Below are 22,722 nucleotides of genomic sequence, written 5' to 3' on the forward strand. Positions count from 1 at the left end.
TACCTGGGGAAGGGAATCTCTCTGTGGCATCTCACATTGGGATGTAGTACCTGGGGAAGGGAATCTCTCCATGGCATCTCACATTGGGATGCAGTACCTGGAAAACTGAATCCCTCTGTGGTATCTCACATTAGGACATAGTACCTGGAGAAGAGCATCCCTGTGTGACACCTCACATTGGGATGCAGTACCTGGAGAACGGAACCCCTCTGTGGCATCTCAAATCAGGATGTAGTACCTGGGGAAGGGAACCCCTTTGTGGCATCTCACATTAGGAGACAGTACCTGGAAAAGTGCACCCCTCTGTGGCATTTCACTTTTGGACATAGTACCTTGAGAAGGGCGCCCTTCTGTGTCATCTCATATTGGGACATGCCTGTTCTAGATCTTCTACAGCTTCTAGTTAGCCATTGGCAGCCTGGACATAATAATATAACATAAGAAGTAGTGATGCCATTCTGAGCCAATCAGGATCTAAGGACATGCACATGTGCTGTCTATTTAACACTGGGAGGACTTCCTGAGCGGAGGAGAGAACAGAACAGAGTTATAATCAGTGTACTGATTAACTGACCATTTACAGGCAGGACGGGTCCTGAAGTAATGGTATTGCTCAGCTGCATTGTAGTAAAAAGAAGGGTCTAAGGGGGTGCAGGACCTGGCTGTGCTGTCTAACAGGAGTGCCTGGATCACAAGACTGGCTAAACATCCTTTGACAATTGAGACAGTTCACATTTATGTATTTCAACTCCGATTTTGCTGTCTTTTTAGCAAGTCTTTATCAAAACATGCTTTTTGTTGCTTGCAAAGTCCATGTTTGCAAGGCGTTACCAACACGGGAAACAGGTGAGCGTGTACTCTCATACTGCAGCACCCCTAAGCACAAGACATTACAAGCACAGATGTTTTTAACCAGAACGAGAAAGCACACACTTAGCACTGACTGAACAACTAATCGAAAAAATCCACGTGATCGCCAGATTTGAAGGTGTCTTCCTCGAGAATGTCCATCATTTTCTTCGCAGAGACGGAACAGTCAACAAGCTGGCCGCTTTTCTTCATTGTTATGAAATGTTGGCGGACCTCGAGATCATGTGTGTGACTCTGCACCTGGTCCTGCATGATGTTATCCAGGGGCCCTGTGGGCAAATGGCAGCACATTAATTGGGGCAGATAATACTATGAATAGTCTTTTCAAAGTTCTCATTTGCTCTTTTTGCTTACATCTTTAACACATTGAAATCTACTGAAAGTGAGTTAATACCTGGTGCGTAGATGAGAACACGGACATCCGGCTCTTCCATGGCCAGCACCTTGAACATCATCTCCCGAGCTGCCTTCCCAGCGCAGTACAGCGTCCAAGACTTAAATGGCTGAAGAGCTGCCAAAGACGTGACATTGACCACCAACCGCTGTAGCCCTGGACGTCCCCGGTAAACCTTCAGCAGGGACGAGGTCAGGCACAGCGCTGACGACACGTTGAAGGAGAAATATCTGTTCACCTCTAGAGGGTCCGTAAAGTCCACAAAAGATTTGGTGATGTCCCCCATAGACCCTGCAGAGGAAGAAGATACAGAGCTATAATGAAGAACATTCTTTAAAGCTGCCCAGAAATGGAAGCCAGCTGTGTCTGGCACAAACTTCCATGTTTGTACAAACTAGGGATGCACTGATACCGGGTTTTCGGTATCGAGTAACAATATTTTTTTTTCAGTACTTGCCGGTGCCGTGTGCCTCGAATATCAGGAAGTCGGGCGGCGGATCATGACCCGTCGCCCGGCTTCCTAATTGCCTGTGAAGTCGGTGTTAAAGCGAAAGACAAAGGTTTCACTTGCCGAGCCTGCCTGCCTTTCTGACCAATCAGAAGCCGGGTACTGGGTCATGAGGTGCCGCCCAGCTTCCTTATTGGTCAGGAAGTCAGGCTGCCTAGCAACAAGTGATGCCGGCTTTCTAGCCACTCAAGAAGCCGGGAGGCGGGTCATAACCCACCGCCTGGCTTCCTTATTGGAAATGCAGTGCATCCCTAGCTTCTCTCCTCCCCCGCTGTTCACCGGTCTGTGTTCCCTCCGATCCCTGCTGCTCTCCCCCGACTGTGTTGGCAGAGGCAGCAGGAATCGGAGGGGTCACAGAGTCGATCCAGCTGCCAGCGCCCAGCGGAGAGGAGGGAAGCTGTCAGGGAGCTCTCCCTCTGACCGGAAGTTCCGGTATCGGAGGTAAGTATCGGAGCATTTGGACGGGTACGAGTACTTGCCCAAATGTTCAGTATCGGCACCGATACCAGTATCGGTATTGGTTCATCCCTAATAAAAAGATATGTTTAGACTCGGGAACAACAATAATTGTTAGAAAAATTCAAACCCACCAATAAAATTGGCAAACTCACCAATTACCATGGAGAACTTTTTTTTATTTGCTTTCTGTGTTTATTTGGGAAGGTTTAAAGACAACCTGGTGCCAGACTATTAATTGGAACAATAATATTTCCATCACATAAACCACCTGCTGTCTGGCCGTTGTAATTAAACGGCCGGACAGCGGCTTCTTGAGGGCGGGTGGGCGTCTTTAGGCATCCCATCCCGTTCCGCTCGTGCCTGCCCCTAGCCGGCGGGCATGAGCGGGAAACCAGCTTTGAATGTAAACAGCCAGCGATGGCTGTTTACATACAAGCGTTCGGGCGTCTGTAGAGACGCCCGATCGCTTGTAATATGCGGTCGGGTGTGCGCCCCCCCTCCATCGCCGCCGCTGTTGGCAATCCCGGGCTCCGCTGTGCCCGGTGTGAGCCTGGGACCAGCACAGCAGCTCAACGGCCGGAAATATACAGAGCTCCATAAGCTCCATTTGATCTCCTCCTCCTCTTCGGAATGCAGGCAGTGATGTGTATTACATCACTTCCTGCATTCAGTGTCACTCTCCGGTACAGAAACCAGAGAGAAGCTGGTGAAGCAGGTCTCTGCTTCATCAGCTTCTCTGGGGGTCCCTAGGTGACATTAGGGGTCTTAAAGACCCCTGATGTCTCCATAAAGAGGACCTGTCACTGCAAATTGGCTATCACATAGGGAGCTTGTTTGCTCCCTATGTGATAGCAATAAAGTTCAGTGGGAAAAAAAAGGTATAAAAAAATGTGTTACAAAAAAAAAATCAAAAAATTAAAAATCACATATCAAAGCAATAAAATAAAAATTAAAGTCCCCCGCCCCCACACGCAAACATGCGTCAAGCCGGCCTACGTGCGAAAACGCAGATTACATCCATTGCGCCGTACATGTTGCATATCGCCGCGAACTTCGGAATGAGAGCAATAGTTCTAGGGCCATCAATCACTGATAACACTAAACTGATGAGCGGTAAAAGCTTTTAAAAAAATTAGCTGATTTGAAAAATGTTCCGGAGGGCTTGGCAGCGAAAGGGTTAAAGCGTCGGCTATGGTCAATTTTGAGTATGGTAGTTTTTTTGCGATTAAATGTGTGCGCGCATTTTTATAGCTTGACATGTTTGGTGTCTATTTACCCGACGTGACCCCATATTTTATATTTTACCACAAAAAATTGGGTAATAATAAATGTTTTATAACATAACGTAGGGAGAACAGGTTTTTTTTCAAAATTTTCGATACTTTTTTCATTATACAGTAAAAAATAAAACCCGCAGTGGTGATTAAATACCAGCAAAGGAAAGCTCTATCTGTCCCCAAAAAATGGTATAAAATTAATTTCAGCACAGCGTTGCATGACGGAATAAATGTCAGTTGAAGTACCGCAGCGCTGAACACTGAAAAATGGCCTGGACAGGAAGGGGGTGTAAACACTCCGGTCAGCAAGTGGTTAAGGGATGCACTGAAATTTCAAATGCCGATTGTACAAAAACATTTGAAAATGCCGTGCATCCCTAGCTTCTCTCCTCCCCGCTGTTCACCGGTCTGTGTCCCCTCCGATCCCTGCTGCTCTCCCCCGACTGTGTTGGCAGAGGCAGCGGGGATCGGAGGGGACACAGAGTCGATCCAGCTGCCAGCGGAGAGGAGCTGTCAGGAGGCTGAGCAGGACGGGGCAGGGTGGGGAGGAAAGACCTGTCAGGATGCTGACCTGGGTGGTGCAGGTAGCCTGTCAGAATGCTGAGTGGGGCAGTGCAGGGAGGAGGGACCTGTCAGCATGGCAAGCAGGAAGGTGCGGGGAGGAGAGACCTGTCAGGATGCTGACCAGGGTGGTGCAGGGAGCCTGTCAGAATGCAGAGTGGGGCAGTGCAGGGAGGAGAGACCTGTCAGCATGCCAAGCAGAGAGGTGCGGGGAGGACAGACCTGTCATGATGCTGAGCAGGGATCCTTATAGGATTCGTAGATTTATTGCCAGTTACACAAGCGCTGTGCAAACATTGTGAAGGAATATGCATCATATCAAGACAATGTCCTTTTCTATGTTTTAAATTGTTTTGAATTAGTTTCATTTGCTTCCTAGCTTTGTGACTTTCCTTACTCAGCTTTTAGCGTTGCTATGCGTAACCAAGATGGATCCTGTATTCGGGAGCGCGCCGAGGACACATGAAAGGAATGCCGAGGGAGGACGCTACAAGCAGAAGATATCTTTGACTAACCAATTAGCGAGAGACACAAGACTTTAACTAACAGCCCCTCTAGTTTGCCCAATAGTACAAGACATTTAGAGGTAACAGAGGTGGGCATATGTGTGACGAGCACTCTCCTGTTATCTGTGCATAAAGGAGAGAGACCGCCCTGAATAAAGTAGATGCGTCATAAACCTTAATCCTGTGTTTGTGATTTCTCCGGTGCACCGAAAATGACATAATTAGGAACAGCAGCAGACATCTTGTGTGAACCCAGTTGTGGTTCAGATCCATTTCATCTGGCGCCCAACGTGGGGCTCGAGGTTCCGATCCAAGAGCAGCCATGACACACGGATGGTAGTGGAGGACCAGACAGACCAATAGGGCTTGTGCAACCCTGAGAGTACGGTAGGCATTGTCCTCATCTCGGTGAGCTGTATGCCCCGAGAAAGAAGGAACCCTGTAGTGGGCGTCTACGGACGGAAATCCGCGGGTGACGTATCGGTCCCCCCGAGGCAAGCTTAGCCGGTCAGCCAGTGGTTCAGTTCCGCGCTGTTACGCCCCAAGTAAGAGGAACCCTGTAGTGGGCGTCTACGGACGGAAATCCGGGGTGACGTGTCGGTCCCCCCGAGGCGAGCTTAGCCGGTCAGCCAGTGGACAGTCCTGGCCGTCCATATACCAACAGATGAGGCCTACCTAATCTCAATGCAGAAAGGAGTAAATACAGAAGAGACACTGAGCTAAGGAGCAATCTACGAGAATGAACTGTACAAAGTGAGAGGGAAAGTCTGTTTAATTTCAGATCCATTTCAGCATGAGTTTGCAATAAATTTACGAATTTGGATCCTATAAGGATCAGTTGTGCTGGTGACGTTTCTGCAAGTATTTGTATTTTGGCGGCGCCATCCGCAGTCATTCCAAGCACCCCTCCCCGACCACGGGGCTTTACCGGTAAGGAGTGCAACTAGCTTCTCTTTCAACATAACAGTAAAAGCCTGGAAATCTATTTGAAGACAGTAGTCACCGGAAGAGTTGCCGCATTTTCCTTCACTGCTGACAGATGTAAATTATGAGATTCCCCATCACTCACAGTGGTCACCAGGACAGGGAGGGTTAAATTGCCCAGAGGGAGTGGGAGGGCAGAGTGTAACCCTTCCAAAACTAAAGGAAGTTTTGACTTTATTTTTTATGTTGGGTAGAGTAGAGTTTGGCCAAAAAAATCCCTGTGTGTCATTGGTGAAATTTCCCTTAACTTTCTTTCCTGTTAAGACAACAGGACGTGATAGGAAATCTCCCCGATGTGAGGGAATTCCCTTCTTAGACAGTAGCCACCTGAACAATTGTCCCAATTGTGTTCCTGTTCTGGTGGTAACTCAAAATATTCGTGTGTCCCTTATTTTGGATTCTGGTGATAGTAGTCCCCAGGACAAACAAAGAGAGAATGTATTTCCTTCATGGAGACAAAGAGACCAATAAAAACTTGGCAGGGGATTTGGCTTTAGATATACAGAACTTTAACCCTTTTTATTAGAAAAGTAAAAGTAAAGTAAAGGACTTCCCCTCAGGGATGACCACAGGGGTGACCGTAAAAAACAGTTATCAGTATACGTATACAGTATATATATATAGATCTATCATATTGATATAATATTTTTGTAATATTTGTCCATTAAGGAGCAGTGGGTCTTATTGATTTTATAAGACTGGCAGCCATGTTTGGCATTGAGCCCTTACCTGCATTGTTGATAATGATGACCCTTTGTGCCGTGTCACGTCCATTCAGCTCCTGTGCAGCTTGCACTGCCCTCCTCACCCCGTCCTCTGTGCCCAGATCTGCTGCCACCCATCTCACTTTGATCTCTGGATACTGGAGTGTCAGCTCCTCCGCCAACAAACGCAATGCCTGCTCTGTGCGGGCCACCAGCAGTAGGGCTGAGCCTGGCATCACTCTGGGGCACAGCTCCCATGCCAGGCTCCTGCCAAGCCCCCGGGAGGCTCCTGTGATAACACACACCACAGTGCCCAGGCTGTAGCTGCTGTGCCCATTGGTGGTATGCATTGTGAAATCTGCATTTTGGGATTTTGTTCCTTCCGAGCACTCCATGCCATTGTGTCCATTCAGTGTATGCACTGTGGCATCTACATGGCCATTGCTTCTCATCTCCCTGCTCTGTCTGATCATTGTATGCAATGCTCTTTCTATATACTTGTCCTTCTCTGTCTCCGTAATGCTGCTCTGTCTGCTCATTGAATGAACTTGGCAATTTATAGACTCATCCTCCTGACTGTCTCGGTAATTGCTCTGGCTATCTGTTCATTGTATGAACCTTGGCATACTGTACCCTCTCCTGCCTGGTCTGCAGCACTCATAATTTGAAATGTATTGCTGTGATAAAAGTCACACATAAAACCTTATGATTAAAAAGCTGCCTCGGTTTAGGAACGCTCTGATACTGTATACTGGAATCATCAATATTACAGTAACATTGGATTCATCAGAAAGGGAAGTCTTTAATATAGTGAAGCTTTCAGTAACTTTACTTTGGAGGTCAGTGGTGAAGTGCCCCCATAACATTGGTGGTCAGTGGAGGAATGTCCCATTACATCAGTGATTAGTAGAGATGTGCTTCTTTACTTTGGTGCTCAGTGGTGAAGTCCCCATTATGTTGATGGTTAGTGGAGAAGTGCCCTTTTATTTGGGTTGTCCCTTTACTTTGGTGGTCAGAGGTGAAGTGTTCCCTAAAACTGTTGGCCAGTAGTGAAGTCACTATTATGTTGGTGGTGTGTGTACTACCCCTTTACGTTGATGGTCAGCAAAGAAACGTCCCCTCATAGTTAGTGGGATACGAATCTCCCAAAGGTGTTGACTTTAAAGTAATCATAACTATTACCAGGAGGAAATGTAAAAATGATTACATTGACAACTATGTGGACAAAGGCTGAAGTCCATCCTACTGACGGGGTCTTTGTAAGCACTGGCACCTTGGTCAGTGACATTTAGAAAACACGAAAACACAAGGTTAAACCTGGGTCATTCCAAACTGGAAGTGATAAATCTTTACAGTGTGTATAATTGAAGATGAATGGATACATTGTGTTCCCGACCATTAAATGTGCTGCGAGGAACAAAGATAAACTGATTACTGAGAATCCTGACAAACTGTTCTACCACAAAGGCGTGAAATGGCCGTGTCAATAGCCGCTGAAATATCTATATGTACTTGGCTGTGTTCTGTTGCCAAACTATAGGATTGTGAGCGAGAAAAAGTATGTAAAAAATAATTTCCTCCGGTCATATGCACAACTGATTGCAAGTCACATGAAAGAAAACACATTGATATACAATTCTTTTCTCATTGGGTAATGACGATAAATGGCGACTTTGCTAAATACAGAGAACTCATCTGCCCTCCAAAGTTACCCGTATAATAATATATCACAGCTGTGCGCCAGGATTGATGAAATGAAAATCCTTTCCAGATCAATAATATGCGGATATAGATGATCCTTACCTGCTTCTGTTCTGTAGATACCACAGAATAGACCACCACAGTAACTTTCACTAACTGTCCCAGGCTGCATGATTAAATCCGTACATCACAATATACAGCAATAGTATAATAATAAAAAAGAAAGATCCACCTTTCGTCATTAAAAAGCAGTCTTTGGGCTTCAATCAGGTGACTTTGCCTAAGTTGAGGTCATCCGTCTGCTGCAGGCAGGAGGAAGCATTACCTCAGTCTCCTCTCCCTAAGTTGTCAGAATGCAACTTTGTAGTAAGTCACAAGGCGAGAGGCTGCAGCAGGGGCTGATCTAAGAAGCTGCAGGGGTACCAGGATTGACATGATTGTGGCATCTCTGAGGTGGCATCTCAATCCAACATCCCCCAACATTCCAACATTGGTGGTCAGTGGAGGTGCTGTTAACCCCTCCTTGCACTAGTGGTCAGTGACAGCATTATTTAACACCCCCCATTGGTGGCAGGGGTGTGGAATTCGTATCGCCCGACGCCCGGGACATGTAGTTCCGGGCGCCAGGCATATGCTTTTTTCGCTGTTTTAGCCCTGCTACGGAAAAGTAGCAGGGCTGGTTTTCTTTCCCTAAAATGAACGCACAGAGCGGCGCTGCGAGCGGGGGACGTGGAGCGCCGAGAGCGGATGGGTGAGGATGGAACGTGGAAACCTCTGTCCTCGGCGGCAGCTGCTCGTTACTGTCACAGGATTTATAGCAACAGCGATGTGCTAGAACTCCTGTGTTGGAGGTGACAGGTTCAATAAAGAGTACCTGTCACCTCCAAATGCTATCACACAGGGGCTTGTTATTCCCTGTGTGATAGCAATACAGTTAAGCTTAAAAAAGTAGGTAAACGCGCAATCTGCCTGGCACGACTGGGATGCCATTAGAAAATAATGGCACTGACAGCACAATCGGCAGTGGTGTGCGATCCGTGACTGCCCGGTCATCGTGCACAAAACCGAGCGGATGGCTGGGTTGTCACGGAATCGCACACCACCGCCGATCGTGCTGTCAGTGCCATTATTTTCTCATCCATGAAAATAGTCCACTGAGTATAGCCAATAATAATAATGTGTGTGTATCGAATGATGAGGATGATGATGACCATGACCGTGTCCACACATACAGCACTGTGCTGGAAGAGTCTATACATAGCTGTTCCTATGGAGAAGAAGACATGTACTGTGACCCAGCATTGTACTCATCCATGGAAGGATCATCAGATCCATGGAAGGATCATCGGATACGCTCGTAAAATATCCTAAAAAAAGGACATAAATGAGCTTATTTCCAGCTTTAGGATATTTTATTCTGCACCGCTGGAAATAACCTCATTTATTTCCTTTTTTTAGGATATTTTACGAGCGTATCCGATCCGTACTCCACGCTCTGCCTCAGTGCTCACAATGCTTGGACTTTTCCTCCTTTAGTGTGACATCCGGGAATTATGGAGGAAAGAGGGAGGGAAGGTTATGACCACTCAGAGTTTTTTTTTCCATCTGTGTCCCATTGGGGAGATTTTTCTTCACAGGAAGTGGGAAGAAATCCCTCTAAAGAGAGGGAAATCCCTTGTGGTCATCAGAAGTAGAAGTGAAGCAGGGGCGGATACAGAGTCTAGTCTCAGGAAGGGCACTGCCAGAAAATGACCCCCCCCCAAAATCTGGCTCTTCCATTGCCACTGTGCCCATCTCTCTCCAGAGCGCGGAGGTCAGTAATGTGACGCAGTGCGCAGAGGACAGTAATGTGACACAGTGCGCGGAGGTCAGTAATGTGACACAGTGTGGAGGTCAGCAAGGTGACGCAGTGCTGAGGTCAGTAAGGTGACGCAGTGCGGAGCTCAGTAAGGTGACGTAGTGGGGAGGTCAGTAATGTGACGCAGTGCGCAGAGGACAGTAATGTGACACAGTGCGCGGAGGTCAGTAATGTGACACAGTGTGGAGGTCAGCAAGGTGACGCAGTGCTGAGGTCAGTAAGGTGACGCAGTGCGGAGCTCAGTAAGGTGACGTAGTGGGGAGGTCAGTAATGTGACGCAGTGCGCAGAGGACAGTAATGTGACACAGTGCGCGGAGGTCAGTAATGTGACACAGTGTGGAGGTCAGCAAGGTGACGCAGTGCTGAGGTCAGTAAGGTGACGCAGTGCGGAGCTCAGTAAGGTGACGCAGTGCGCAGAGGTCAGTGGTGTAAGATAGAAAAGGGACTTACAGTGGTGATGTGCTCTGTCCTCATGAATATCTCATACAGCACAATGTACACAGTGGAGCAGAGTAAAGTATATGATGAGCAACAATTAGTAGATAAGTGTTCGCCTTTATGGTGCACCACACCCTCACTCAAAAGAAATACATCACGAAGACCAGAACTCTGGCTTTTTAGGCGAACAAAGAAAACAAATGAAATCTCTGAATTGTATATAAAAGCATTGTACAACCAGATGAACTGAGCAAAGTTTTCCAACGACTGAAAAAAGCTTCATGAAGGGTGGCGATAGTGTGGTAAGGATGGCGTCCTCCTATTCGCAATGCCTTTCACCCCAAATATTGAGGGGCTTCCTCAGGAGAACATATGCTGTAATGAGAATCATGAACGTGAACAAATCTTACATAACATTCCATATTTTTTTAGTATAATAATAGACATTAGAACCACTGAGATGTTATAACACCATTCATTGGGTGCTGCGCATGTAGGCGGGGTTCACTCTCGGGGTGTTGCGTGTGTGTGTTCCCTCTTGGGTTGGCTGAGTAACCCCGTGCATGCAACTTGAAACCAGACACCCCACGGTCAGGGGCCACGGCCTTGGCCTCGTGCAAACACTCCCACACGTGTAGTACTACGTACACAGGGCCTCATGGCTTCAACCGCCTCTGCGGCCTTCGGCGCTTCCTCCCCCTTAGGGAGAAAGGCCACCATGAATGGCACCCTGTGTCAGGCATAGCCCCATTGCGCACCTACCCTTCTCAGATGGTTACAGCCACGTTACAGTCCACATCATACTTTGGTAGAACCCCACCTTCTCAGAGGTTGGAGGGAGAAGCACCAGTCCACTCAGATAGTCTTTTTGTTGATTTTACTTGAAGATATTAACAGCACAAAGTATACTTTTCAGCCACCCCCGAATGGGGTGACGGCACATCACTTGTTACTTGCATGGTGATACAATTTAGAGAGAGAGGTACATCAGCCCAGGTGCAGCCCAGAGTCACGACTTTACTTCGGCCATAGGCCCACTGGCAAATATCGTCAGTCTTCTAGCACTTTACTATTCTCCGGAATCCCATCCTTTGTCCGTCCTAACACGGTGGGTTTCCCCCTATGTGGAAACTAGGGAATCTTTGTAGCTCTACATAGTCCTAGGCCTGGTCCTGTCCTTCCCATGGACCAGCCTATGTATCAGAAACAGTCTCTATCCAGAGACTCTGCAGACAGTCCTCGACTTCTGCTCTCCTGTAATGAACAACCCCCTCCCCTCTCGGGCGCCCCCTATAAATCAACTCTCCTGGGACACAGAATTCCCATACGAATTCCTGCGGTTCCCACCGCTCCGCGCTGGATTTGAACAACAGGGTGCGACACCCTAAACACCGACTCCATGGGGACAGATCTAATCACCTCTAACACTCGACTTGGGGCAAGCAACCTGGGCCAGTTGCCTGTGCTGTGTGGGGGGCCGAGAAGAGACCAATCCCCCGGAGAGTGCCAAGAGCCACACCAGCCACCAGCGATCTAGGATGGATATACATTCCCCATATTGGTTAGACTCAGAACAGATATAGGGTCCAAACCCAAACATTAATCCTATAATACTGTCTACTGTATACAGGGAGGGTGTGAGCAGGGCCGGATTTCCCACATGGCAAACCAAGGCCCGGCCTTGGGGCAGCAGGGAGTAGAGGGGCAGCAGGGATGTGGAATTTCAATCTCCCGATGGCCGGGATTGCCCTGATCACCATATTTTTGTACCTGAATACATGTAGACTTTTCTACATGAATAAGTGTGCATTATTGTACATTCAAAAAATAAATAAGACCTACCCTGAAAATAAGACCTGGTGTTTTTTTTTTTTTTGAGCCAAATAAAATATAAGACAGTGTCTTATTTTTGGGGAAACACGGTATATGTCAATACAGCCCCAATAAAAGATCTCAATTGGATATGAAATACACATTACAAATAGGACAAAGGATATACTGTATGTACATATATTGGCCACAAGAGGGCTCCTTCTATAACTGCATTTATAATGCATTGTCCCAGCTGCAAATAGGGATGTCTGTTAAACCTGCATCACTGGCGGAACTACCAGGGTCGCAGCGGTCACAATTGTGTGCCCGTATACACCATGGTGTCTACCTTATTGTGTGCCCGTATACACCATGGTGTCTACCTTATTGTGTGCCCATATATACCCCATGGTGTCTACCTTATTGTGTGCCCGTATACACCATGGTGTCTACCTTATTGTGTGCCCGTATACACCATGGTGTCTACCGTATTGTGTGCCCATATATACCCCATGGTGTCTACCTTATTGTGTGCCCATATACGCGTGCGTTTGCGTTAAACAGCCCCCTTAGGAATGTATGGGATTTTATTTGCATGCGTTTCAGCGCAGAAAGATCCGAGCGATGAAAGCTTTCTGGTGTGAACGGGTCTAAAAGTAATTATAGCTCCTCCCACACTGTTGTTAGGATAATTTAGCTCCTCCTACACAGCTCTCAGGGCAGTTAATGCTCCTCCTACACTGTTCTGAGGATAATTATAGCTCCCTCCCCCGCATAACTCTGAGAAGAAATAAACCCCATTTCATTGGCTATCATCTAAGTCAGCTATTAGCTTGTATAGCTTGTAGGCCCTCCCACTGTCCCACACATACATATTCCCCTCCCCCTTATTTACACTCTGGATGCAGTGACACCCTCTTGCACACAACTATGATTTAGCACATCTACTCTCTCCATACATAATGACACAATGATGTGAGGAGAGCATAACAATAAACTCTCCAATTACTTTACATTACACCAGGAAATAAAAGGAGGGAGAGTGAAACGCAGCGCTCAGGTGGGACGCAGCGCACATAAGGACGTACACTGGTGCAACGCAGCGCACAGAAGAACATACACTGGTGGAACGCAGCGCAGAAGAAGGTACTGTGGTGGAACGCAGCGCAGAAGAACGTACACTGGTGGAACGCAGCGCACAGAAGGACATACATTGGTGGAACGCAGCGCAGAAGGACGTATTGTGGAACGCGGAACGGAGCTCAGGAAAAGATGTATCGTGGAACGCAGCGTATAGAGTAGTCTGTGAGAGGGCGGAGCCCCGAGGATCCAGCAAACATGGCGGAGCTGGAATCAGCGCCTGAACATGAGAGGATCCTGCGGGAGATCGAGAGCACCGAGTCCGCCTGTATAGGGCCCACCCTGAGGTGAGAGACTGCCGGGAGAGGGGCTGTCCTATGTGACTGCAAAGAGACACCTGAGACTGTTGTCTGTGACAGGAGAGAGGAAGAGAGAGAGACTGCTCTATGTGACAGGAGAGAGATAGAAGAGACTGTTCTATGTGACAGGAGATAGAGAGAGACTGCTTTGTGTGACAGGAGAGAGAGAGAGACTGGTCTGTGTGACAGGAGCTAGAGAGAGACTGCTTTGTGTGACAGGAGAGAGAGAGAGACTGGTCTGTGTGACAGGAAAGAGATAGAGAGAGACTGCTTTGTGTGACAGGAGATAGAGAGAGACTGCTTTGTGTGACAGGAGAGAGAGATAGAGAGAGACTGCTCTGTGTGACAGTAGAGAGAGACTGTTCTATGTGACAGGAGATAGAGAGAGACTGCTTTAAGAGGAGAGAGAGAGAGTGTTTTGTGTGTGAGAGGAGAGAGAGAGAGAGAGAGGTGTGACAGGAGAGAGAGAGAGACTGGTCTGTGTGACAGGAGAGAGAGAGAGAGAGGTGTGACAGGAGAGAGAGAGACTGCTCTGTGTGACAGGAGAGAGAGAGAGACTGGTCTGTGTGACAGGAGAGAGAGAGAGAGAGAGAGAGAGAGACTGGTCTGTGTGACAGGAGAGAGAGCGAGAGAGAGACTGGTCTGTGTGACAGGAGAGAGAGAGACTGCTCTGTGTGACAGATGACTATGCTGGCAGACTGTGAGGATGAGTGACGCCGGAGTTCCTGCAGCTACAGAGGCCAGTGAGCGCTGGTAATAAAGTGTGCGTCACGCCAAAACCTTTCTGCTAGATTTGCGGAGGGGGGAGGTGGGGGAGGATTGGGACATTGGGACTACTGTTGGGTCTTTTCTGTATTTTCGAGACTCCATTAGAGAGATTTACAATCACTTCCTGTCCTGCTGGGAATGGTTTTTATCAGACAGGAAGTACAGGACAGAGACAGCCGTAGAAATGTGACCCGGGTTGTAGCTTTCCACCACTCCACGGAGAGAAAGCATTTTCCTTTTTCTTTTTGTCTTTCTGTGATGCCTTTCCAGAGTTTCCTCTCACTTCCTGTCTGGTAAACATTGTCCTCAGGACAGGAAGTCCCAGGTCCCGAATATAAACATTGTCCTCAGGACAGGAAGTCTCAGGTCCCAAATATAAACATTATCCTCAGGACAGGAAGTCTCAGGTGCCGAATATAAACATTGTCCTCAGGACAGGAAGTCCCAGGTCCCAAATATAAACATTGTCCTCAGGACAGGAAGTCTCAGGTCCCAAATATAAACATTTTCCTCAGGACAGGAAGTCCCAGGTCCCAAATATAAACATTATCCTCAGGACAGGAAGTCCCAGGTCCCGAATATAAACATTGTCCTCAGGACAGGACGTCTCAGGTCCCAAATATAAACATTGTCCTCAGGACAGGAAGTCCCAGGTCCTGAATATAAACATCGTCCTCAGGACAGGAAGTCTCAGGTCCCAAATATAAACATTATCCTAAGGACAGGAAGTTCCAGGTCCCAAATATAAACATCGTCCTCAGGACAGGAAGTCCCAGGTCCCGAATATAAACATCGTCCTCAGGACAGGAAGTAGGGGGAAATCTCTCTAATGGAACCCCGGATAGCAGTACAATCCTTCAAGGGTCCTAGTTCAAAAACTAAGAACGAAAAGGTTTTGGCCGGACACACCGTTTAAAACTGAACTCCGGGTCCCCCCCTCTCCTCAACCCCCCCCCAACACCCCTAGAGGGGGGGTGGGGGGTCAGTTCTTGCCCAGAGCCGGGCTCTTTTCTGGGCTTGTTCACACCAGCGGCGTTGGGTTGCGTTGCCCAATACAAGGAAAAGGCCGACAGCTTCATTTACTATTGTTTCAGTCCATAGAATGCATTGTAATGTATAAACGCATGCCGGCGCATTATGTGATCAGGACCGCGTGCTGGGAATATCGGAATGCTCGTCGCCTCTCTGCTTTGGGGGCTTCAGGACGGATGTGCAAAGCCTTGTTGATGCCGAGGGTACGGAACGTCATGTGTTCAGTACGGTGAGGGGGGGATGAAAGGAGGGATCGCCGTTCCTACCGCAGTGAAAATGGTTTTCATTGGTCCTGCACTCGGCATGGAACGCGTTCCTGTGGTAAATCATCAGCTTTCTGTGTTTTATAACAATTAAAAACTAGGGATGCACCGATACCGATATTAGTATCTGTGCCGATACCGAGTATATGGGTACTCGTACTCGCCCAAATGCTCCGATACCCAGCATGAGTACTTCCTGTATCAGGAAGCCGGGCAGCGCATCATTACACGCTGCCGGGTTTCCTGATTGGCCAGGAAACGGCTCCATGCTCTCTCGTCACTTGTAGCAATGACGCGCTGCCCGGCTTCCCGACTGGTCAGGAAGCTGGCAAATCCGTAAGCCGGGCGCCGTGTAATGACGCATTCTGATTGGCCGTGAAGCCGGCGTCATGCTCCCTCGTCATCTCATGAATCATAATATTAAGAAAGTGACCTTAAAGCATTAGTTTGTATTGCTTTAGAAAAAATGTTCACTGTCCCTTTAAGAAAAAGTATCGGTAATTGGTATCTGCGAGTACTTGATCAAAAGTATCGGTACTCGTACTCGGTCTTAAAAAAAATGGTATCGGTGCATCCCTAATAAAAACACAAGCGCGACATGGAGAGACAGGCAGTCTCTACAACACTCTACCATCAAGGTTATTGCGCTCTTGTGTTTTTATTGTTGTAGTATTTACAGGCATTGTCCTCCTGGTGATCAGAGCCGCATACCACATACTACATACATTCTTCGTAGCATTATTTCGAGAGCGCTGACTATTGTTTCCTGTTTTTTTTTCTTCTATGTTTTATGAAGGCGAGGAACCCACCTGAGGATCAGAGTTGGTCCTGGTCTCTCTTGGTGGCCTTCAGGGACGTTTTGGGACAAGCTGAAGCTTTGTATTGACACTCTATGGTGTCCACTATTGCCTAGAACTGTTACTTTATCCAACATGGTCTAGAACAGCCATCAACCAGGGTGCCGTGGCATACTAGTGGGCCTCCTGGTCTCCTCAGAGGTGCCTCAAACATTTGTGGTAGTGGGTCTGCAATGTGAAGGGGGCTCCTGATGTAGAAGGGGAACTCTGATGTGAAAGTGGGCTTCTGATGTGAAAGGAGGGGGCTAATGATGTAGAGGGGGAACTATGATGTGAAATTGTGCATCTGACGTAAAGCACGTGGGGGGGCTCTTAAAGTGAAGGGTGTGCTTCTGATGTGATGGGGTAAACCCACCATTTTAAACTGGGCTACCTCGAGATACTTTTAAAGGGTGCCATGACTTTGATAAAGGTTGAGAAACGCTGGTCTAGAGAGGTCCACTTTATTGGGGAGGTTGGCTTCCAGACTGTATCGGGGACTCTATATTATGATTTCATTCACATTCCAGAGTGTGAGTGTCCTATAGTTTTGATTGTGATTTTTGTTTTACAGTTTGAGGTTGTTTATGTTTAATTCAGTGTAGTTTCAGTGTTTGATAAATGAAATCCAGTCCTTGGTTGTGCTATGCAGGTATAATCCTGTGTATTTGATGGGGACATTGACGAATTGCCTTGTCATGTTGGGTGATTCCCATGTTGTGTGATTCCCATGTTGGGTTCCTCCCATGTGTGATTCCCAGGTGTTATTCCCATGTTGGGTTCTTCCCATTTGTGATCATATAAAATGTGTTCTTGTCTTTATTTGCTCATATAGAAACACATGAGACCTGTAAGGCTTGTCCACACCGGGTGCCTTCACCCAACACAAGCACAGTGCATGTTTTCCTGACAAATCCCAGTAGCCGGTGTGATGGGGGAAATCTCCCCAAATGTTAAATTGATTAGCAACTATTCGGGATAGCTTCAAGAAGTAGTTTTGTTTCAGCTGTCCAGCCGGGAACGTGCAGCAACTTGGGCATGGTCAAATAATATGGACCGCCGCCCCTTTTTATAGAGATTTGAACAAGGAAACCATCTGTGTTACCCTGAATTATCCCCACAAATCAGATAGTAATGCCACCCTGTACTCTGATTTGATTGTGCCGGGAACATTAGATGGGCCTTCTTGTCTTCTTCACATCAGGGTTAGAGGACAGCTGTATTGGCATTGGACCTATTGCTGATGAAGCCAAGGTCCCTCACATCAGGGTTAGAGGACAGCTGTATTGGCATTGGACCTATTGCTGATGAAGCCAAGGTCCCTCACATCAGGGTTAGAGGACAGCTGTATTGGCATTGGACCTATTGCTGATGAAGCCAAGGTCCCTCACATCAGGGTTAGAGGACAGCTGTATTGGCATTGGACCTATTGCTGATGAAGCCAAAGTCCCTCATATCAAGGTTAGAGGATAGTTTCCTTGGCTTTGGACCTATTGCTGATGGAGCCAAGGTCCCTCATATCAAGGTTAGAGGACAGCTGTCTTGGCATTGGGCCTATTCTGGCATCAACTGAACGTTGGGGAAGCTCCCTCTGGCGTGAATTAATAGACACGTCACTTAGCTTTCTTGCTGAGCCCCGAAAACCTGGGATGTTCTAATATGCAAATTTCAAGCAGCTGCCATGGTTAAGGGTGAGGCCGGGGCCTCAATTCCTGAGCCTTGCTATTGGTTATTGAGGCAGCCGGTCACAATGATGGGCCAAGGGCCAAGAATGGGCAGAGCCAGACACCTGTCTATGGGAGATTTGGTAAAATTTGCATACCAGACTGATCTGATTTTGGAGCCTCTGGAAGGAAACATGAGATGACATCCAGGTACTTGGTGGTGCCTTCTTTGTCATGGCACTGGGGGCTTTCCCAGCTATCGTTGTTTCTATGTAGGAGGAGATATTGTATCTCTCCTATATACCCTAATCTCAAGGGGCACCTTTGCTCCCACATGCCATGCTCCGTCTCTCGAGCCAGTTGAAAGACCTGAAAGCTTTCATGCTGGGTGCGGCTGGGTGAGCTAAGCCCTATAAAAGTTTGTATGTGCTTAGGATTTTTGGGGTTCCTTGATAGTGGATTGGGCATTGGGGTAGCAAGGTGAAGGTAAGAGCAAGTACCTTTATAGTGCAGGGGAGGGCAACTCTGGCCCTCCAGCTGTTGTGGAGCCACATGTCCCATGAGGGCATTGCAAGAGTGACAGTTACAGGCATGACTCCCAGAGTCATGTTGGGATTCAAAGTTAGAGCACAGCTGGAGGGCCAAAGATGCCCACCCCGGTTATAGTGCATGCTCTAGTCCTAGTTACCGATATTGCTTACGATCTCCAGTTGTTCATTTTCCCAGTTACTGACATACCATGTCTTGTTCCGTACTTTGTCTATATGTGGAGGTGGCCATCTTGGTAGAGGAAGTCATTGCTTCCCCATCTCGGAGCCTCCAGCAAGGAGAACAGTGAGCAACACACCATAGACATCACCAAACCTCAGTCCAAGTCTCCGAAGACTATCAGTCCCAGGCAGCAGTGCCTTAGATCTCACGCTGCAGATGTACAGATATGAGACTGTAGGCACCGGAGTGCCCATGCGCACTCGTACCACGAAGTGCATTGCTATTTCTCAGAAGGAAGTCCAGAACAAAGTTACATGTGCAGGGTAGTGCCTAGGCACGATCAACATCTCCTAGATGTTCCCCATAACTAGGGATGCACCGATACTAGTGATGATACTGCGTATTTGGGCCAGTACTCTTACTCGCCCAAATGCTCTGATACCTTCCTCTATACCGAAACAGTGCCGTAGGGGAACATGGAGCCAGCTTTCCATGCGATCAGATTGCTGGACGGCGTGTAATGACCCGCCTCCTGATTGGCGAGAAAGCTGGGTTCATGTTAATTGGCTGGGAAGCCGGCTTCCTGGCCAATCAGCATCGAGGCCGCTGAACAGCCGGCTCGATGCTGATTTGCTGGCAAGCCTGCTTTCTAGTCAGTCAGCATGGAGCCGGCTGCTCGGCAAATCAGGAGGCGGGTCATTACTCGCTGCCTGGCTTGCTGATTGGCTGGGAAGCTGGTTTCGCCGCCAATCGGCATTGAGCCGGCTTCCCGGCCAATCAGGAAGCCGGGTGGCATGTTATAACTTGCTGTCTGGCTTCCTGATTGCCCGGGAAGCCTGCTCCATGCCAGCGGAAGCACCGGTATCGGTATCCGGTATCGGTCAGTGCCGAATGAAAAAATCTGTACTCCATAACAAAAAACCGCTATCAGTGCATCCATACCTATAACATATATGATCTTCACCTTTTTTTAAATTTGGATCCAGTTTAATAAAGCGGAGAGATGCTGATCGATAAAGCATACGCGGATATAGAGAAAGCAGCAGTAGTGTGATCTGGACTGTTGTCCTCCTGATTGTGTGTAGAAATGGTGGTCGGCGGTCTCTCATGCAGGTGATATCGGGAAAGGTTCCACATAGACGGGGCTGCAAGTTCAGACCTGCTGGCTTGTTTCTCATGCACGCTCTGTCATTTCACACCAGACCTCCCCCCCCCCCTCCTTGATTTAATAACTCTATGATGGTATGCCGCTCAGGATATGGGTCCTGTCACAATGTCCCTGAAATACTTCCAACCCTCCATGGACCTTTTCTCTCTGCTTTGTTTTCTGTGCCCGGAGTGACACGGCTCTATATTTAGGTGTGGCCAGACACAAGTAAGAATGTATTTTTAGAGCGGCCTTTGAGTAATGACTTGCAAGTCCCTGTAAATACGGAAGACGCATTGTCCTAAGTGCGGCTATTATGAGGCTGGCACTAAAATCGGAGGAAAAGGCTCCTTTCCTCATAGACGGAGAGTGACCCAACAACACACATAGGCGGACACACGGAGGACCGGGGAAAATTATTGCAGTCTTCAAGCAGGAGATTAATATCCGGGCCTCACTGGAAAAGCACTTCACAGGCGTGGAACAAATATTTACAATCATAGTTGTGGCCGTAGGGAACGATTAATGAGCTCCCTGGCTGTGCAAAACAGGAGCAGTTAGAGGCATTAGGAGATGGATTTCCTATAACAGGCGGGCTCATAAATCCCCCCGCCCCAAGTGCTGCTCACAGGTAGATATAAAACACGCTTCTCATATAGGGAATGGAAAGTCTTTCCAGTGTCTATTTAGATTAGGAATGCATCAATACCATTTTTTCGAGACTGAGTACGAGTACCTATATTTTTCCTCAAGTACTCGCCAATACCAATTACCAAAACCTCTTCCCTTTTTTTTTTTTTGTCATGTGATAGTTTTTCCAAAGCAATATATACTCCTCATTTTAGGATGATGGTGGAGCGCTGTGACCCTGCTAGTTCTGCCACTGACTCTAAGCTGCAGAGGGATAGCAGCAATACATTATACAGCAATGTAGAATACCACCATCTATAGAGGACTACAAATCCCAGAAATACATTATACAGCAATGTAGACTACCACCATCTATAGAGGACTACAAATCCCAATAAAACATTACACAGCAATGCAGAATACCACCAGCTATAGAGGACTACAAATCCCAGAAATACATTATATAGCAATGCAAAATAGCATCACCTATAGAGGGCTACAAATCTCAGCAATACATTATACAGCAGTACAGAATACCACCACCGAAAGAGGACTACAAATCCCAGAAATACATTATACAGCAATGCAGAATAATACCGTCAGCTATAAGGAACTACAAATCCCAGCAATACATTATACATCAATGCAGAATAATACAATCAGTTATAGAGGACTACAAATCCCAGAAATACATTATACAGCAATGCAGAATAATACCGTCAGCTATAAGGAACTACAAATCCCAGCAATACATTATACAGCAATGCAGAATACATTTCCTAAAATGTGGAAGAGCACATTTTAGTAAATGTAAATGTCGCACCAAAAATTAATTTGAAGCCAGAAAATAGGTGGAACCTTTTAGAGAAGGCAGGGTAAAACGTAACCCTTTCAGTAGGGCTACCCCTGCACTGCAAGGGTTAAGTGCTCACATGAACCTCAGTCCAACCTAGCTCCTAGACCGATCCCTGTGGCCCCTCTTCCTCTCCGCTCCAGTGGTCTAAGGATCCACGAGTCATCATGTCTAATACAGGGTATTTGACATGAGTACACAAAGGGACATTCCATTGCTGGAATAGATGAGAGATTGAATGGACCAGTCTAGCAGGCATATGGGATCGAGGTTCGGGTGAGTATAACGAAAATGGGCACTTAACCCGTGCAGTGCAGGGGTGGATCATGGGAGGAGGTGATGAGGGATCTAGAGAACAGGAGGTCTTGGGAGGATTAAAGATGACATTTTGGATGATATTCGGGGATGAGGTTGGTGATGTAGCCGGGGGCAGAGTCGTAGATGGATTTCTATCTGTTGGGAGGCTGGTGGAGGAATTGGCAGAGAGCATTAAAAGACACTGACCAGTCGGTAAGGTGGGGGCGAGTCTGATAGACTGAAGGTTGGCCAACGAGGACTGCTATAAACTTGAGCTCTAAGGCCCCATTCACACTGAGCTATTCGCAAATCGCGCGTTTGTCGATCGATTTGCAGTTTGGCGCGCGATATCGCGCAAATGCTTGCATTGAGCAAACTAGAATCGCGGCAAAATCCGCTCCAAAAAGGGTCCTGCTGTAGCGACGCACGACCCGCGATAGCGACGGACAGAGCCCCATTGCCATGCATTGGAGAGCGATATCGCGCGGTAAATATCCGCAATATTCGATAAATCGCTCAGTGTGAATGGGGCCTAAGGTACAAAAACCCCCATAAAACACATGTGTCAAACTCAAGGCCCCGGGGCCGAATCCGACCCACCGGGCCATTTCCTAGACTTCTACTTTCAGATCCAGGTATTAAGTTATTACTAAAACCCGTGATAATGGAATGCAGAGGCAATTATGATAAAGATTAGATACATTTATATCATCTCACAGATACCTTTTGGGGCAACTATAACGTTGATGCGGCCCGCGATTAAATTGAGTTTGACACCCCTGCCATAAAACATATATTTTTTATAGCAATATAAAAAATATAAGCAAAGTAAATGGATCGGTCTCCCCGAAATCCAGAAATGAACGGTTCCAAAGGCCTCCGCAAAACAGAGGAAAGTTTACGAGCAGCTTGTGGTCGGGATAGGGGAAACTTTTTAGGGCATGTGGCGTTCTGTTGGGTCACCCGGCGATTCTGATGCACCCCCCACCTTGGAAACCACGAGCTGCTAG

General features: G+C 47.5%; 2 protein-coding genes across 6 annotated transcripts in view; one reads left to right on the forward strand and one right to left on the reverse strand.

The window, feature by feature from the left end:
- Positions 1-951: 951 nt before the first annotated feature.
- Positions 952-6,736, reverse strand: LOC108790843 (sepiapterin reductase-like). The gene is made up of 3 exons (XM_018561197.1): positions 6,289-6,736; positions 1,265-1,555; positions 952-1,139 (listed from the first exon to the last, which is right to left on the reverse strand). Exons 1-3 carry the CDS (start codon positions 6,734-6,736, stop codon positions 952-954), a joined length of 927 nt encoding a protein of 308 aa, XP_018416699.1.
- A 6,653-nt stretch (positions 6,737-13,389) lies between these two features.
- The window catches only part of EXOC6B (exocyst complex component 6B), a 262,345-nt gene continuing 253,012 nt past the window's right edge, over positions 13,390-22,722 (forward strand). For all 5 annotated transcript variants that reach the window (XM_018561201.1, XM_018561202.1, XM_018561200.1 and 2 more), the window contains exon 1: positions 13,390-13,499. In XM_018561201.1, the coding sequence (XP_018416703.1) occupies positions 13,411-13,499 (89 nt within the window). In that variant the 5' untranslated portion in view covers positions 13,390-13,410. The remainder of the gene's footprint in view (positions 13,500-22,722) is intronic.

This window comes from Nanorana parkeri, unplaced genomic scaffold, assembly GCF_000935625.1.
Source record: "Nanorana parkeri isolate BGI_ZX_2015 unplaced genomic scaffold, ASM93562v1 scaffold507, whole genome shotgun sequence".
Lineage (NCBI taxonomy): Eukaryota > Metazoa > Chordata > Amphibia > Anura > Dicroglossidae > Nanorana > Nanorana parkeri.

Coding starts and splice junctions, on each gene's coding strand:
- LOC108790843 (XM_018561197.1), bottom strand. CDS start 6,736: ATGATCAGACAGAGCAGGGAGATGAGAAGCAATGGCCATGTAGATGCC. Junction 1,556..6,288: donor CATCATTATCAACAATGCAG/GTAAGGGCTCAA, acceptor CTTCCTCTGCAG/GGTCTATGGGGGACATCACC. Junction 1,140..1,264: donor TGTTCTCATCTACGCACCAG/GTATTAACTCAC, acceptor ATTTGCCCACAG/GGCCCCTGGATAACATCATG.